Source organism: Oncorhynchus clarkii, chromosome 13 (assembly GCF_045791955.1).
Source record: "Oncorhynchus clarkii lewisi isolate Uvic-CL-2024 chromosome 13, UVic_Ocla_1.0, whole genome shotgun sequence".
NCBI classification, from domain to species: Eukaryota; Metazoa; Chordata; class Actinopteri; order Salmoniformes; family Salmonidae; genus Oncorhynchus; species Oncorhynchus clarkii.
The window spans coordinates 40,494,190-40,510,376 of NC_092159.1; the positions used below are offsets into that span (position 1 = coordinate 40,494,190).

At 43.0% G+C, this 16,187-nt stretch overlaps 3 protein-coding genes across 4 annotated transcripts in view; 2 read left to right on the forward strand and 1 right to left on the reverse strand.

Moving 5' to 3' along the window:
* The window catches only part of LOC139364704 (sorting nexin-8-like), a 16,091-nt gene extending 13,781 nt beyond the window's left edge, over window positions 1-2,310 (forward strand). The window contains exon 13 of one of the 2 annotated variants that reach the window (XM_071101684.1): window positions 130-2,310. In XM_071101684.1, coding sequence (XP_070957785.1) covers window positions 130-219 — 90 coding nt within the window. In that variant the 3' untranslated portion in view covers window positions 220-2,310. The remainder of the gene's footprint in view (window positions 1-129) is intronic. The other variant, XM_071101685.1, reaches the window with a different exon arrangement.
* On the reverse strand, window positions 1,935-8,640 carry LOC139364707 (oxidized purine nucleoside triphosphate hydrolase-like). Its single transcript, XM_071101687.1, has 4 exons — window positions 8,494-8,640; window positions 7,350-7,506; window positions 6,927-7,072; window positions 1,935-6,731 (listed from the first exon to the last, which is right to left on the reverse strand). The coding sequence occupies exons 1-4, from the start codon at window positions 8,501-8,503 to the stop codon at window positions 6,562-6,564; spliced, it is 483 nt and encodes a 160-aa protein (XP_070957788.1). The 5' UTR covers window positions 8,504-8,640; the 3' UTR covers window positions 1,935-6,561.
* On the forward strand, window positions 8,378-15,622 carry LOC139364706 (rRNA methyltransferase 2, mitochondrial-like). The gene is made up of 2 exons (XM_071101686.1): window positions 8,378-8,756; window positions 15,055-15,622. Exons 1-2 carry the CDS (start codon window positions 8,456-8,458, stop codon window positions 15,486-15,488), a joined length of 735 nt encoding a protein of 244 aa, XP_070957787.1. The 5' UTR covers window positions 8,378-8,455; the 3' UTR covers window positions 15,489-15,622.
* The last annotated feature ends 565 nt before the right edge of the window (window positions 15,623-16,187 follow it).

The window sequence follows — 16,187 nt, forward strand, 5'->3', positions numbered from 1 at the left end:
CATTAGGTTGATGTGTGTGTGTGTTGATTCTAATCTTTAATAGATAATACAATTATAGATGATCGTCTTGTAATTTTGGCCAGAGGATGCTTTCACTGTAACAGACTACTTTGTTTGTTCGATAACTAGATGGGTGCCGTGTGGAATGATCTCCAGCAGAAGCTTGGGTGTCTCTTCGGTGTCGATGAAATGCAATCCCCTCCTCTTACACCGAAGTAGACACCCATGTCCCCTTCTCTCAACAAGCGACGAATATGCTGCTTTGCAAGCCAAGAAGACAGTCACTCTCAGAAGGGACTGATGGTGAACTGTTTTCATAAAACCTTGAAAAACACTACAAACTGTGCCTTAAGTATAAGTCAGTCAGTTTTTTTCATTTTCTTTGTGGGACAGTTCATCCACCTTATGCGGAAAAATGCATTGAAGTATAGGGAGCACTACTTTTTTTCTCTGCTACTCGGCGAACAGTTTACCCACTTTTTATTTTTTTTAGCACTACATCACTGATTTCAATGAATGGATGTGGTCTGCAGCTCGAGATACATTATGCCGTACGTGCATCCTCACTAGGGATGTCAGAGGTTGATCAAAGGAGCTCATTGGGAAGTGGAAGAGTGCTTTGAAGAATGTGTACTGCTGCCTTTCTGTATGAGAAGAGGAAAATATGGATTTCATAATTGATATATAGGGAACATTTTGTTGAAAAGCTGGACCATTTGTGTTATTTTGTAGCTCAATGCTTTTACCATATGAGGGACTTCTTACCTACACTTCTTGGAGGATCATTCGACTATGTCGAGGTATAATGTAGTGTCTTATTGCAGGCAGACACATGTAAGAATGTATTTCCGTGTAAGAATACACTAATTAAGCTGATTGAAGATGTTGCCACACAGGGAAGATAAGTGTTTAAAATGACTAGTGTAAATGTTTAAGATGTTTAGAAAGATTCTAATCAGGGCACGGGCTCATTTCTGAAAAAAGACAGGCAAACCAATATATATTAAAGTAAATGTAGTAGCAGCATGCTATTCAATGGTTTGTTGTGAAGTGCAACATAAGTATTAATCATCCTACTGACCACACTTGTGCAACTGGGCTTGCTAGCTTGTGTTGATATTCGAGCAAAGGCCTCCAGATTCCTTGCTTCAATCGAATCTTCGTTGCAATACTGTGAAAAGCTGCTTCAGTTTCTACGCCTGAGCCCGAGCAAGCTATCAAGAGGAAGAAGTTTGATCAAATTAAAATAATTAATGATTTATGGCTGATATAACACTCCACGTGACCAATGGTGAACATACCAAAGAAACATGCCACATAGTCATTAGTGCAATTAAGTAGTAATTATCCTGTAATATTTTATTTCAGGTAGAAATGAAATGTGCTCTGTGTTAATGCTTTTGACCTGTTTGCAATGTTTGTTTCAATTAAGATGCAATAATGGTGGTTCAGTGTTTACTTAATGTAGATTTGAAGAAAACTAGATGGAATATTTTTCTGTGTATGCAATATTCAAGAATATACCCAATGATTTATTGTCCTCTTATTCAACAGTATACATTGATTTCATGTCTAAAGCATAAGATTATGTTGATAAAATTTCTCATTATTTGATCTGATGAAAAATTTATTTTTTCACTCACAATTTAAGGTTTACGTAACCTGTTCTTGCAAAATTCACCCTCTTCTTGCAGGATGTGCAAATTGCATGTTTTATACATGTAATTAAAGTACATGAATGAGGCTGTGTAATAAAATGTTGTCTCCCAATTAGAACTGAGTAATATTAGACGTTTTGTTATTCAATGCAGTATTGTGTCTTCTCTGTGGAACTGTTAATTGGTTCCTCAAGTCCTTATTATTGTGTCAACATGCGATATTGTCATAACCTTATTTTTTGGGGGAAAGTCTTAAAAATTAAGAGTAACAAATGCTTTATGATCTTTGAGAAAGAATTTGAATTAGGTGAAGGATGTAGATACAGGAACGTTTAACTATTGTACAGTTTTATGTTGAATCTCACCTAATGTTAAATAAAAAAGTATCATCTCATTATTAATGGGCTCCCGAGTGGCGCAGCGGTCTAAGGCACTGCTTCTCAGTGCAAGAGGTGTCACTATGGTACCTGGTTCGAATCCAGGCTGTATCACATCCGACTGTGATTGAGCGGCGCACAATTGTCCCAGTGTCGTCCGGAGCAGGCCGTCATTGTAAATAAAAATGTATTAACTGACTTGCCTAGTTAAAGGTTAAAGAAATATAAAAAATTACCCTGATACTAAATTGAATTAAACAGGATGTTGAACAAAATCATTGTCATTCCACCTTTTTATTTTATTTCACCTTTATTTAACCAGGTAGGCAAGTTGAGAACAAGTTCTCATTTACAATTGCGACCTGGCCAAGATAAAGCAAAGCAGTTCGACACATACAACAACACAGAGTTACACATGGAGTAAAACAAACATACAGTCAATAATACAGTAGAAACAAGTCTATATACGATGTCAGATAAGGGAGGTAAAGGCAAAAAAAGGCCATGGTGGCCAAGTAAAACACTGGAATGGTAGATTTGCAGTGAAAGAATGTGCAAAGTAGAAATAAAAAGAATGGGGTGCAAAGGAGCAAAATAAATCAATAAAATAAATACAGTAGGGAAAGAGGTAGTAGTTTAGGCTAAATTATAGGTGGGCTATGTACAGGTGCAGTAATCTGTGAGCTGCTCTGACAGTTGGTGCTTAAAGCTAGTGAGGGAGGTAAGTGTTTCCAGTTTCAGAGATTTTTGTAGTTCGTTCAGTCATTGGCAGCAGAGAACTGGAAGGAGAGGCGGCCAAAGAAAGAATTGGTTTTGGGGGTGACCAGAGAGATATACCTGCTGGAGCGCGTGCTACAGGTGGGTGATGTTATGGTGACCAGCGAGCTGAGATAAGGGGGGACTTTACCTAGCAGGGTCTTGTAGATGACATGGAGCCAGTGGGTTTGGCGACGAGTATGAAGCGAGAGCCAGCTAACGAGCGTACAGGTCGCAATGGTGGGTAGTATATGGTGCTTTGGTGACAAAACGGATTGCACTGTGATAGACTGCATTCAATTTGTTGAGTAGGGTATTGGACGCTATTTTGTAAATGACATCGCCAAAGTCGAGGATTGGTAGGATGGTCAGTTTTACGAGGGTATGTTTGGCAGCATGAGTGAAGGATGCTTTGTTGCGAAATAGGAAGCCAATTCTAGATGTAACTTTGGATTGGAGATGTTTGATGTGGGTCTGGAAGGAGAGTTTACAGTCTAACCAGACACCTAGGTATTTGTAGTTGTCCACGTATTCTAAGTCAGAGTAGTGATGTTGTACAGGCAAGCAGGTGCATGCAGCGATCGGTTGAAGAGCATGCATTTAGTTTTACTTGTATTTAAGAGCAATTGGAGGCCACGGAAGGAGAGTTGTATGTCATTGAAGCTTGTCTGGAGGGTTGTTAACAGTGTCCAAAGAAGGGCCAGAAGTATACAGAATGGCGTCGTCTGCGTAGAGGTGGATCAGAGACTCACCAGCAGCAAGAGCGACATCATTGATGTATACAGAGAAGAGAGTCGGTGCAAGAATTGAACCCTGTGGCACCCCCATAGAGACTGCCAGAGGTCCGGACAGCAGACCCTCCGATTTGACACACTGAACTCTATCAGAGAAGTAGTTGGTGAACCAGGCGAGGCAATCATTTGAGAAACCAAGGCTGTCGAGTCTGCCGATGAGGATGTGGTGATTGACAGAGTCAAAAACCTTGGCCAGATCAATGAATACAGCTGCACAGTAATGTTTCTTATCGATGGTGGTTAAGATATCGTTTAGGACCTTGAGCATGGCTGAGGTGCACCCATGACCAGCTCTGAAACCAGATTGCATAGCAGAGAAGGTATGGTGAGATTCAAAATGGTCGGTAATCTGTTTGTTGACTTGGCTTTCGAAGACCTTAAAAAGGCAGGGTAGGATAGATATAGGTCTGTAGCAGTTTGGGTCAAGAGTGTCCCCCCCTTTGAACAGGGGGATGACCTCAGCTGCTTTCCAATCTTTGGGAATCTCAGACGACACGAAAGAGAGGTTGAACAGGCTAGTAATAGGGGTGGCAACAATTTCGGCAGATCATTTTAGAAAGAAGGGGTCCAGATTGTCTAGCCCGGCTGATTTGTAGGGGTCCAGATTTTGCAGCTCTTTCAGAACATCAGCTGACTGGATTTGGGAGGAGAAATGGGGAAGGCTTGGGTGAGTTGCTGTGGGGGGTGCAGTGCTGTTGACCGGGGTAGCCAGGTGGAAAGCATGGCCAGCCGTAGAAAAATGCTTATTGAAATTCTCAATTATAGTGGATTTATCAGTGGTGACAGTATTTCCTATCTTCAGTGTAGTGGGCAGCTGGGAGGAGGTGTTCTTATTCTCCATGGACTTTACAGTGTCCCAGAACTTTTTTGAGTTAGTGTTGCAGGAAGCAAATTTCTGCTTGAAAAAGCTAGCCTTGGCTTTTCTAACTGCCTGTGTATAATGGTTTCTAGCTTCCCTGAACAACTGCATATCACAGGGGCTGTTCGATGCTAATGCAGAACGCCATAGGATGTTTTTGTGTTGGTTAAGGGCAGTCAGGTCTGGGGAGAACCAAGGGCTATATCTGTTTCTGGTTCTAAATTTCTTGAATGGGGCATGCTTATTTAAGATGGTTAGGAAGGCATTTAAAAACAATAACCAGGCATCCTCTACTGACGGGATGAGATCAATATCCTTCCAGAATACCCCGGCCAGGTCGATTAGAAAGGCCTGCTCGCTGAAGTGTCAGGATGCGTTTGACAGTGATGAGTGGAGGTCGTTTGACCGCTGACCCATTACGGATGCAGGCAATGAGGCAGTGATCGCTGAGATCTTGGTTGAAGACAGCAGAGGTGTATTTAGAGGGCAAGTTGGTTAGGATGATATCTATGAGGGTGCCTGTGTTTAAGGCTTTGGGGAGGTACCTGGTAGGTTCATTGATAATTTGTGTGAGATTGAGGGCATCAAGCTTAGATTGTAGGATGGCTGGGGTGTTAAGCATGTTCCAGTTTAGGTCGCCTAGCAGCACGAGCTCTGAAGATAGATGGGGAGCAATCAGTTCACATATGGTGTCCAGAGCACAGCTGGGGGCAGAGGGTGGTCTATAGCAGGTGGCAACAGTGAGAGACTTGTTTTTAGAGAGGTGGATTTTTAAAAGTAGAAGTTCAAATTGTTTGGGTACAGACCTGGATAGTAGGACAGAACTCTGCAGGCTATCTTTGCAGTAGATTGCAACACCGCCCCCTTGGGCAGTTCTATCTTGTCTGAAAATGTTGTAGTTTGGGATGAACATTTCAGAATTTTTGGTGGTCTTCCTAAGCCAGGATTCAGACACAGCTAGAACATCCGGGTTGGCAGAGTGTGCTAAAGCAGTGAATAAAACAAACTTAGGGAGGAGGCTTCTAATGTTAACATGCATGAAACCAAGGCTATTACGGTTACAGAAGTCATCAAAATAGAGCGCCTGGGGAATAGGAGTGGAGCTAGGCACTGCAGGGCCTGGATTTACCTCTACATCGCCAGAGGAACAGAGGAGGAGTAGGATAAGGGTATGGCTAAAAGCAATAAGAATTGGTCGTCTAGAACGTCTGGAACAGAGAGTAAAAGGAGGTTTCTGGGGGCGATAAAATAGCTTCAAGGTATAATGTACAGACAAAGGTATGGTAGGATGTGAATACAGTGGAGGTAAACCTAGGTATTGAGTGATGATGAGAGAGATATTGTCTCTAGAAACATCATTGAAACCAAGAGATGTCATCGCATGTGTGGGTGGTGGAACTAATAGGTTGGATAAGGTATAGTGAGCAGGACTAGAGGCTCTACAGTGAAATAAGCCAATAAACACTAACCAGAACAGCAATGGACAAGGCATATTGACATTAAGGAGAGGCATGCTTAGTCAAGTGATCAAAAGGGTCCAGTGAGTAGTGAGGTTGGTTAGGGTCACGGCGATTCAGACAGCTAGCCAGGCCATCGGTAGCAAGCTAGCATAGGATGGAGGTCTGTTTTTAGCCACCTCGTGCGTTTCCGTCGGTAGGATTAGTTGGGTTCCGTGTGGTAGGGGGGATCAATCCAATTCGCAAAAAAAAAACAATAGATATAGTTATAGAGGCCCAAGAAAAAATAATTAAGTAACAAAAAATTAAGTAACAAAAAAGAGGTGCATTCTTTACTAAAGAGCACACTGCATTCGCACATACTTTAGAAATGTAATATAAACACAGTGGAATGGGATACATGTGTCAGCAACATTTACACATCCAGTATTTAGTTTTGGCTCAGTGGGAATTAATTTGACTGATTCACAGGCATATGGTCACTGGCAACAAAGGGTTTGTAAATTACAAAGACCTGGGGATTTATTGGCACTGAATATGAACAAGGGTAGCTGGAATCAGTAGGAATCCTGCAGTATTTCTCCAGGGATGTTTCAGGTAGACAACATGTGGGAATGCTTTTTGATACAGTATGAATGAGTCCGAGGCCAGTAGTCGGTCTTACAGCTTTTCTACCTCCTCTAACTTGTGATCGATGATCAAGTCATGACCCTGAAATTTGAAGTAGCCAAAGAACTTCTTTTGAAGCATCAGTGGAAACCACAGAATATTGTCAACCCACATTTGACCAAAGGATATCTTGTCCGAGTCGAACCACTGCGGCCTCATCTCTATAAGAGAAAGGGTATAAGTTAGTGAACTTCGTCAGACATCAGTCTAAAATGTCTATAAAAAAGGCATGTGGTATAGGGCAGCAGTTTTTTTCCAGGAAAACTATGGGGTCTATGATTATAGCCTATTGGGCTGAGTTTATCCTGGTCACAAACCAGGCCCTAAATAGAATGCATGAGATTGAGAATGAATACCATCCGACTCTGTTGGCTCCCCGTTGTAGTTGTCAGCTCGGAAAACATGGGTATCAAGCAGCTCTGTTTCTCCGATGAATTCAAATGTGATATTTCCAATCTTATCAAGTGCATCCACTGTGAAGCCACTTTCCTCCTGCAGTTCTCTGGAAGAAACAAACCGTTTGTAAGTAGAGAGAAAGTAGCAGGAAAGTGTGTCGCTTTCAGACCAGAGTAGGAAAAAAAATAGATAGTAGGCCTCAGATAACAGGCAATAATCAGACCATGCCTACTGTAACATCACAATATGACATTTATGGGGGTATGTAGTATCAGATGCTGCCCAGTGCTGAAATCTGTTAACATGATTTTACATGCAAATTGTTAAGCCAAACTGTAGGGAAACCTTTCAAGACATCTACAGAGGACTGCAAACAATCTCACCGCCTGGCAGCCTCTTCAATAGTCTCCCCAGGTTGGACTTTGCCACCAAACCCATTCCACTTCCCTGCTCCGAACCATCTCTTCTTCATGCCCAGCAGCACCCGTCCAGGCTGCACCACCAGCACCAGGGTCAGCAGCTTGTTGGTAAACATTGTACCTGTAATATACATAATCGGTGTGTAATAATCAGTAGACCACAATCCATGGATGACCTCACTCTCTTGGTTGCATCGAAGCTACAGTATCTCTAGAGATGATACATTGCAGATTATTGAGAAGTATTCTGTAAAGTTATTTTCTGACAAAACACTATTGTAAAAGTTCTGGTATGCAAGACATCACAGCAGTGCACAGCAGCAAACTTGAACAAGTAGCCTTTTATTGCATTCTTCAAGTAGACTAGAAGTAAAACTCCATGCAAGTAACTTTCCTTTATAGCAACTTTTAGGTTGTCAATCTAGTCCTTAAATGGTTTTCATAGATTAGAGTTATCCAGAATGAATAACGAATTTCTCCAGTCCCGCGTTGACAGTGGTAAGGCCTGCCATGTGATCGTATTCAATGTGTCGAGACCTGTAACATTCGACATGGGTAAAGGATAAAATTGGTCGTTTTAGTTAAAGATCTGTGAAAATGTGTTACCCTCAAATATTGTCGACTGGAAACAGAAGTATAATGCCAAACCATAAAAAAAATCCATAGCTGGTGATAGCAGTTGCTGTAGTATTACGGTAACATATTTAATTACGCATCCTCATATAATTTAACATGTTTGAAAACAAAATATTTGCCACGCGTTATAACTTCACCACAACAAGTAGATCTGCGCAGATTATGTGCATTATTGACGTTCTCGGACAGATTCATTAATTGCGATCAATTTAGTTCGCACAGCGCGCCGGGTTGGCGGATCACCTATGATTCTAATGTCGCCCTGAAGGACTACTGGGAGCCCTAAATTGCGGAGTCGGCTGTCTTTGACTAAATCGAGCGTGTCCAACACATTCACGTGATCAGGAAGTGCAACTACAAATTCGAACGAAATGCTGTCTGCCAGCAGCATTAGCACAGATTAGAACATCTTTGCCATTACATTTAGCTAAATAATGTGGTACTCAGTGTTACAAAAATCATATCTACATACCTCTGTACATGTCCTAAAAAAGGTTGCGCATAATCTGAAAGGAAAGAGTACTGCCGATCAGCGTTGGATAGTTCGGCAGCTTAATGACCCCTTTGTGAAGGCTGCCCATGTGCACAACTACCGGTGTAGAAGCGCCTTCAAACTGCTGGAGATTGATGACAAATACAAACTTTTAAAACCCGGATTCAACGTAATAGATTGTGGTGCTGCACCGGGTGCTTGGAGCCAGATAGCTGTTCACAGGGTCAACTCAACTGGGGCTAGTGAGTACGTTTTGTATTTACCCAACTGGCAGATTAGCACATGACATGCTGTTATAATTAATCGACCAGCCAGGCCAAATATATATTTTCCTGCATCTGACATTGTTCTGACTGCCATGTTTATTTACATTTATTTATCTAACCTTTATTTTGTCAGGGAGTCATACTGAGACTAAGGTCTCTTTTAGAGATGAGCCCTGAAAATACGCACAATAGAAATACAACAAATGCAAGCGGAAAGAACGACATGGTCATAACAAAACAAACCCATTCATCAGTAATATGGTCCTCAATCAGCTTTCTGCATTGCCCTAGAGGCACCAGAACATCACATTTAAGAACATTTTGAAGATTGTTCCACAAATAAGGTGCAAGAAAGGTAAATCAGCTTTTAGTTACTTTCCAGAGTTAACCATCCCTGAGATCGGGTGTGGTAACTCCTATGTCTAAAGTTTAGTCAAGATGTTAGGTACAGTGGGACTTTTTGTAAAAGGGCTTTATAAATGAAAACATAGCAATGTGACATCAAAGAGGGACAACCAACTTTCTGATAGGGAATGAAGTGATGAGTACTAAAATTGTTGCCCGTAATAAAGCATAGTACGCTAAGTTAAACTGTATCTGATGCCTTTAATGAAGTGGCAGCTGCGTTCATATAGATGTCGCCATAGTCTAGGACCGATAGGAACGTCAACTGAATAATCTGCTTTCTACTATTTAGCGAGAGGCAGGACCTATTTCTATAGAAGAAGCCCATGATATTTCTATAGAAGAAGCTTCTTACTAACTCATCAATTATACTTTTTAAAGACAGTTTTCATATGTCCCTGTAAGCAGGGACAAGATCAATATGAACACCATCCCAAGGACATATGCTTAAATCATCAGTTATTTTTATCTGCTCTAGAGAACAACATGTACTTAGTTTTACCTGCATTCAGTAGGCTACTAATTTCATCGCTGCCCGCACCTGCCCACCCGTCCAGCATCACTACTCTGGACGGTTCTGACTTAGAATATGTGGACAACTACAAATACCTAGGTGTCTGGTTAGACTGTAAACTCTCCTCCCAGATTCACATTAAACATCTCCAATCCAAAATTAAATTTAGAATCGGCTTCCTATTTCGCAACAAAGCATCCTTTACTCATGCTGCCAAACATACCCTTGTAAAACTGACCATCCTACCAATCCTCGACTTCGGCGACGTCATTTACAAAATAGCCTCCAACACTCTACTCAACAAATTGGATGCAGTCTATCACAGTGCCATCCGTTTTGTCACCAAAGCCCCATATACTACCCACCACTGTGACCTGTATGCCCTCGTTGGCTGGCCCTTGCTTCATACTCGTCGCCAAACCCACTGGCTCCAGGTCATCTACAAGTCTCTGCTAGGTAAAGCCCCATCTTATCTCAGCTCACTGGTCACCATAGCAGCACCCACCCGTAGCACACGCTCCAGCAGGTATTTCTCACTGGTCACCCCCAAAGCCAATTCTTCCTTTGGCCGCCTCTCCTTCCAGTTCTCTGCTGCCAATGACTGGAATGAACTGCAAAAATCACTGAAGCTGGAGACTCTTACCTCCCTCACTAGCTTTAAGCACCAGTTGTCAGAGCAGCTCACATCACTGCACCTGTACATGGCTCATCTGTAAATAGCCCATCCAATCTACTTAATCCCCATACTGTATTTATTTATCTTGCTCCTTTGCACCCCAGTATCTCTACTTGCACATTCATCTTCTGCACATTCTACCATTCCAGTGTTTAATTGCTATATTGTAATTACTTCGCCACCATGGCCTATTTATTGCCTTACCTCTCTTATCCTACCTCATTTGCACATGCCATATATAGATTTTTCTACTGTATTATTGATTGTATGTTTGTTTATTCCATGTGTAACTCTGTGTTGTTGTATGTGTCGAACTGCTTTGCTACATCTTGGACAGGTCGCAGATGCAAATGAGAACTTGTTCTCAACTAGCCTACCTGGTTAAATAGGTGAAAAAAAAGACTGTAGCTCAGATAGAGCCTGGTCACCCATGGGGGCAATAGCATACACAACAGTATCATCGGTGTACAAGTGCAGGTAAAATATTTTTTTACAGACAAGTCGATATTGTTAATGTAAAAAGTACAGGACCCAGAATCGACCCCTGTGGGACACCTTTCATAGTATCCAGGAAACCTGATTTAACACCATCAGTAGATACACATTGAGTTCAATCTGTCAAGTCATTTTTAAACCAGTTACATTCAGCCTGGTCTAGGCCAATTCAGGAAAGCCTCTGAATTTGCAGTGAATTATAAACAATATCAAAAGGTCAATGTAGAGAGCAGCTCAATGTTGCCTTTTATCCATACAGTTAACCACATCATTTATAACTAGAGATGCAGCAGAGATAGTGCTATGACCTGGTCTAAAATCCGACTGATGCACATTTAGAATACATTTCAAAGATTCTTAGCTGATAATTAATCAAGGATTGTAATATTTTAGCTAGGCAAGAAAGCTTTTAGAAATAGGCTGATAATTATTTAGGTCACAAGGGTCACCACCTTGGTGAAGGGGGGAGTACATGGGCTGCCTTCCAAACCTTGGGAATAGCCGCAGATATAATCATCAGGTTAAACAAATGGGTTAATGATTTAGCAATCAGGGGGGCAGAGAGCTGCAGCAAAAATATATCAAGCATATCAGCCCAATCTTAGGCAAGGCATCTAGCACATCACAGATAGTGCATTTTAAAATTGAAAACAAAGATTCACTAGGGGTGCGTTCATAAATTCATTCTGGATTGCCAGACAGAGCTCAGAGTGCGCTCTGGGCGTTCATAAATTCAGAGCGTTGTCCGTTTGTAAATTCGGAGCATTCGGAGTGCACACTGGACGCTCTGGCTGAGGAGTAGGGTTGATCCGAGTGTTCTGACCTCACGGCAGTCAAGCACCCAAGCTCACTGGTTAAGTTAGCTAGCAGGCTAGCTACTTCCAGGCATAAATGAAAGAACCTCACTCAGACCATTTTTCTCGCCCTAGCAGAGCTGGTTATTCAGAGGGTTGGTGACTGTAACTGTGCTGCTGGCAACAATTTTAAATACAACTTTTTGCTGAGGTTTACTGACACCTGCCATATTCAACGGGTGTTGAGTGTTCGAAAATTCATCAGTTATTCTGTGCTCTGGCACACCCAGACAAGTGTGCTCTGGCACACCCAGACAAGTGTGCTCTGGCACACCCAGACAAGTGTGCTCTGGCACACCCAGACAAGTGTGCTCTGGCACACCCAGACAAGTGTGCTCTGAAATTGCAGTAGATCCAAAAATGCGGGAGATAGTGGCTAAATCAGAGTAGAACATGTCATTTAAAAACCCTTGAGGAGAAAATGTTTTAATGTCTCTTCTTAATTAAACACCGATTAGTGTTTTGCTGTTTTGTTGTTTTGTATCTCTAATACATACTATGGAGCAATTTTCACTGAGATCATACGCAAATACTAAAATATATATTTTCGGGGTTATTAGTGAGAATTCAATTAATCAATGAGGAGTTAACAGGGTTTTTCACATTTAGTCGTGTGGGTTTTGAGATCAATTGAGTCAGATTTTAATCTATGTATATGCTCTTAAATTGATTTGAGGCCGGGGATAGCCAATCCAGATTAAAATCCCATAAAATGACCAACTCCGTGGACAAAAACTCTCAGATATAACACCAATAACATCCGCCATGGCAGCGGTAAATCCCAGAAACAAATAAGTGTGTATTCTGGTTTAATGGGCACTTCTACAACCAGGAGCTAAAATGTATTGGGAATATAAATATTTAAAGATTGGGACACCATGAAATTAGATTTGACATTTATGTCCACTCCTCCCCCTTTCTGTAATCTGTGACATCTAAATACATTATAATAATTTACTTCAATGACTTTATCAGATACAGAACCATTTAACCATGTTTCCGAGAGAACCAGAATGTCCGGACACAAGTCCTGCACCCAAATGTTAAAAAAATCATACTTCCCACAATTAGGTGCATCAGCCCAAGACCCTTGGGATTAAAAGTCAGAGGGCGTATTTAGCTCAGTCCCATAAGAGCTAACAGGCACAGGGTCATCTGCAGCTATTTGTTGAGTGAGCTGAGACTTAGCCATGGTCTCTGGCCAACCCACATGAGAGCAGAGTAGACAGCATTTGACAGACCTCCCTCAAGTCGCTGGATGCAGGGGCTGGGGGGGGGGGGGGGGGGGGGTCTGGGAGAGCAGTGTTGGCAGAGCTCAGTCCACCCTGATGAAGCTCCTGCCAAAGGAGGCGGCTGCCAATGCTGCATTCTGGGTGTGCACAGGAGGCCTTGGTGTGGCTCCTCTTGCTGGGCTGGAGCTGCTATGGGGAGCAGGAGTGTCCCAGGCCTGTCCCGGGGATGGGAGTAGGGAGTGTAACCAAAACTAGCCTGGGATGGAGGTTGTCGGGGAATTGAGGTGGGTGGTATGGAGGACAGTGTGGCTGATTATGTGAATGATACATGGTGTGGACTGCATCATGTGGTGCACTAACCTCAACAGTGTTTTGCTAGACCCTAGGGTAGTGGTCGGTGCAGTGTAGCGCTGGGCTGAGTTGAGGTGGGCCTGGTCTGGTAGAGCTGTGCTGTGATAGGCCAGGTCTGGTAGAGCTGTGCTGTGATAGGCCAGGTCTGGTTGAGCTGTGCTGTGCTGAGGCGGGCTTGGTCTGGTTGAGCTGTGCTGTGATGGGTCTGGTTGAGCTGTGTTGTGATGGGTCTGGTCTGGTTGAGCTGTGCTGTGATGGGTCTGGTTGTGCTGTGCTGAGGCGGGCCTGGTCTGGTACCATGGGAGGGAGATTGTAAGGGGAATTGAAGAGGGTGGTGTGGAGGGCAGTGTGGCCGGCGATGCTCCAAACTCTGCATGGGGCCTCTTTGACTGCGTACGGCTTGGGCATAGCTCAGTGTATCTGTATGCAGTTCCTTGGAGAGAAGTGGTAGAGGGTGGTGTTGGCGGGGTCAGTGTTGCTGCCTGTTCTCCAATCTCTGTGAGGTGCCACCAGATGCAGGTCTATTGGAACGTCTGACGTTGGGCCTTAGCACACAGTCCCGAGAGAGGCTGGCATTTACCCTCTGGATGGTGGTGGGTGGAAATCTCTCCTCTGGAACAGGGTAGATATTACTATAGTCACGAAGGGGAAGATGGTGGAGGCCCTTTCTATCACTCCCCTTAGTAATGTGGTCACCCCCTCCTGTTGGGCACACAGGTCATTGGTCCCCGTGTGAATGATGATATGTCTGGGTGAGACAAGCTGGGCCACAGTCATTATCTCCAAAACTCTCTGTTGTGGGGCACCATAACTTTGACACGTTTTTATTTGGGAAAAGTTTATTCTCTCATATACATTTTCCATTTGAGTCCATGATTAATATAATGTCTGGTTTTTCGGCAGGTCTGTGGAGGATGGCAGGAGTGATTGGAGAATTACAGGCTGTGAGTTGGGGATGGAGTGGTCAGTTGGGTTGGTGGGTTCTGATTCAGCTCTTGTCCTGGTTTTTGTGGGACTCTTTGTAGAGTGGATGGTTGTGGCTGAGAAATTCCTGCCTTAGCTCATGTAGCTCCTTCTGCAGGTCGTGCATGTGGCTGGTGTTGACTGTGCTGGGCAGTTCCTCTCTAAGTCTACACACTTCCGTTCTAAGAGCCTGGTTTTCCTCCTCAACATTATTCATTGCACACTGCGGCTCCCAAACCTTATCCCGATGGTGAAGCACCAGGCTGATCTCCTCCTCTAGAAGATGCTGTGGTACTGCTGGTGTCACGCGTTAGAGATTCATGCTCAGGGCTGTGTCTGCTGCAGGCGAGGGAGGAACAGCGACACTGGGGACTACATACTAGGGCACAGAGGGAGTGGAGGCTGTTGTCGGTAGTGACAGTGGAGAGGTTTTAAGTTTAGCAACAAGAGGTTTTATTTGGTCGAAGTAGTGGACAAATTGATCCAAACTGGCCACCGAACCTTGAACCGTCTCAGTACCGTTATAGTAAATATGAATGTTACTTTTGGTGGTGGAATCAATGTACAGTTGCCTCATTGTTCTCTTTTCTGACATTTTAAGTTCATTGCTGGTCTTGTGGAGAGCTGTGTGACAAGCATTCGGATCATCTGTAGAACATCAGTGAAATTAATTGTCAAGGCTCGACAGTGTTATCCAATGTTCTTTTAGCACAAGAAGCTGTGAAAATGAGTTATGACAGTAGTTCCACACTTCATGACCTCTTGCATGTTTTGTTTCTTCCAGATGGAGAATTCCCCCGTGGCACAGTGGTTGGAATTGACCTTCTGCGTATAGCACCTCTAGATGGAGCTCACTTCCTGTCCAATCATGACATCACCGACCCAGTCACACATGCCAAGCTGCTTGAACTTCTCCCTGGCGCCCAGGCTCATGTCATCATGAGTGATATGGCACCCAATGCCAGTGGTTTCAAGGAGATGGACCATGAAAAACTCATCACAATGTCATTGTCATTGATTGACTTGGCTGCGAAGGTGTTGCAGACCGGTGGCTCTCTCATTTGTAAGTATTGGGACGGGGCATTGGCGCACCAGCTTCAACAGAAGCTTTCAGCTGTGTTCCGTGACGTCAGGACAGTCAAACCAAAAGCCAGCCGAAAGGAGTCGTCGGAGTTGTTTTTCCTTGCCCGGTCGTACAGAGAAAATAAAATAGTCTGACTGTATATTTTAATGCGTGTTGTAAGCTTTGTTCACCTGCAAAGAACGGCTTGAGGTGCTAAAGCACTTGAGGAGCCCCTCTATTTCTCCTTCCTGAATGTACTTTTTGTAAAAAAAATCTATAGTGTGCTATGATATCTTTACCCAACTCATTAAAATCGATGGATATTCTACAATGATTAACATTAGTCAACATCTACAATTCTTGAAACCTTCCCTAAAATATTTTAGACATACTTTATAAGTACAAGTCCCATCCATACCACATCTGTAAATCCAACAAGAAATTTGGATCAAGCATGCATCATTCATTTCTCACTCGAGCTGAAATATTTAGCCTACCAGAAGATGGCACCCTTGAGGTATCAATAAGCTGTGCATTTGCAGGCCAACAATTTCTCCGTACTGGCTGTTTTCATCTTTGCCCACAGACACGGTGATATCAACATCTACGGGCCAGAATGTATTGTATGTATCAAGCCCTTGTCATCAGAGCCACCGTGTTCCTCAAGTAAATTTCTGTGCCCGTCAGAACTATTCTTTTTCCTTTGTCAGGCATGTTTGAAGTAGTACAAAGTACATTTGGTATATGTGAGATAATAAGTATTCCAGTTTGCCATTTGTAATGCTTATAATCTGTTTTGCCAGCCATGTAGTAACATGTAATCATTCTCTCATTTAGGGCTTATAAAGGGAAAA

Excerpts from the sequence above, each read along its gene's own strand:
- LOC139364706 (XM_071101686.1), top strand. The coding sequence starts at position 8,456 with ATGTGGTACTCAGTGTTACAAAAATCATATCTACATACCTCTGTACAT. Across the intron at positions 8,757-15,054 it reads GGTCAACTCAACTGGGGCTA|ATGGAGAATTCCCCCGTGGC; the intron begins GTGAGTACGTTT and ends TGTTTCTTCCAG.
- LOC139364707 (XM_071101687.1), bottom strand. Across the intron at positions 7,073-7,349 it reads ATTGAAGAGGCTGCCAGGCG|AGAACTGCAGGAGGAAAGTG; the intron begins GTGAGATTGTTT and ends TGTTTCTTCCAG. Across the intron at positions 6,732-6,926 it reads GGAGCCAACAGAGTCGGATG|AGATGAGGCCGCAGTGGTTC; the intron begins GTATTCATTCTC and ends TTTCTCTTATAG.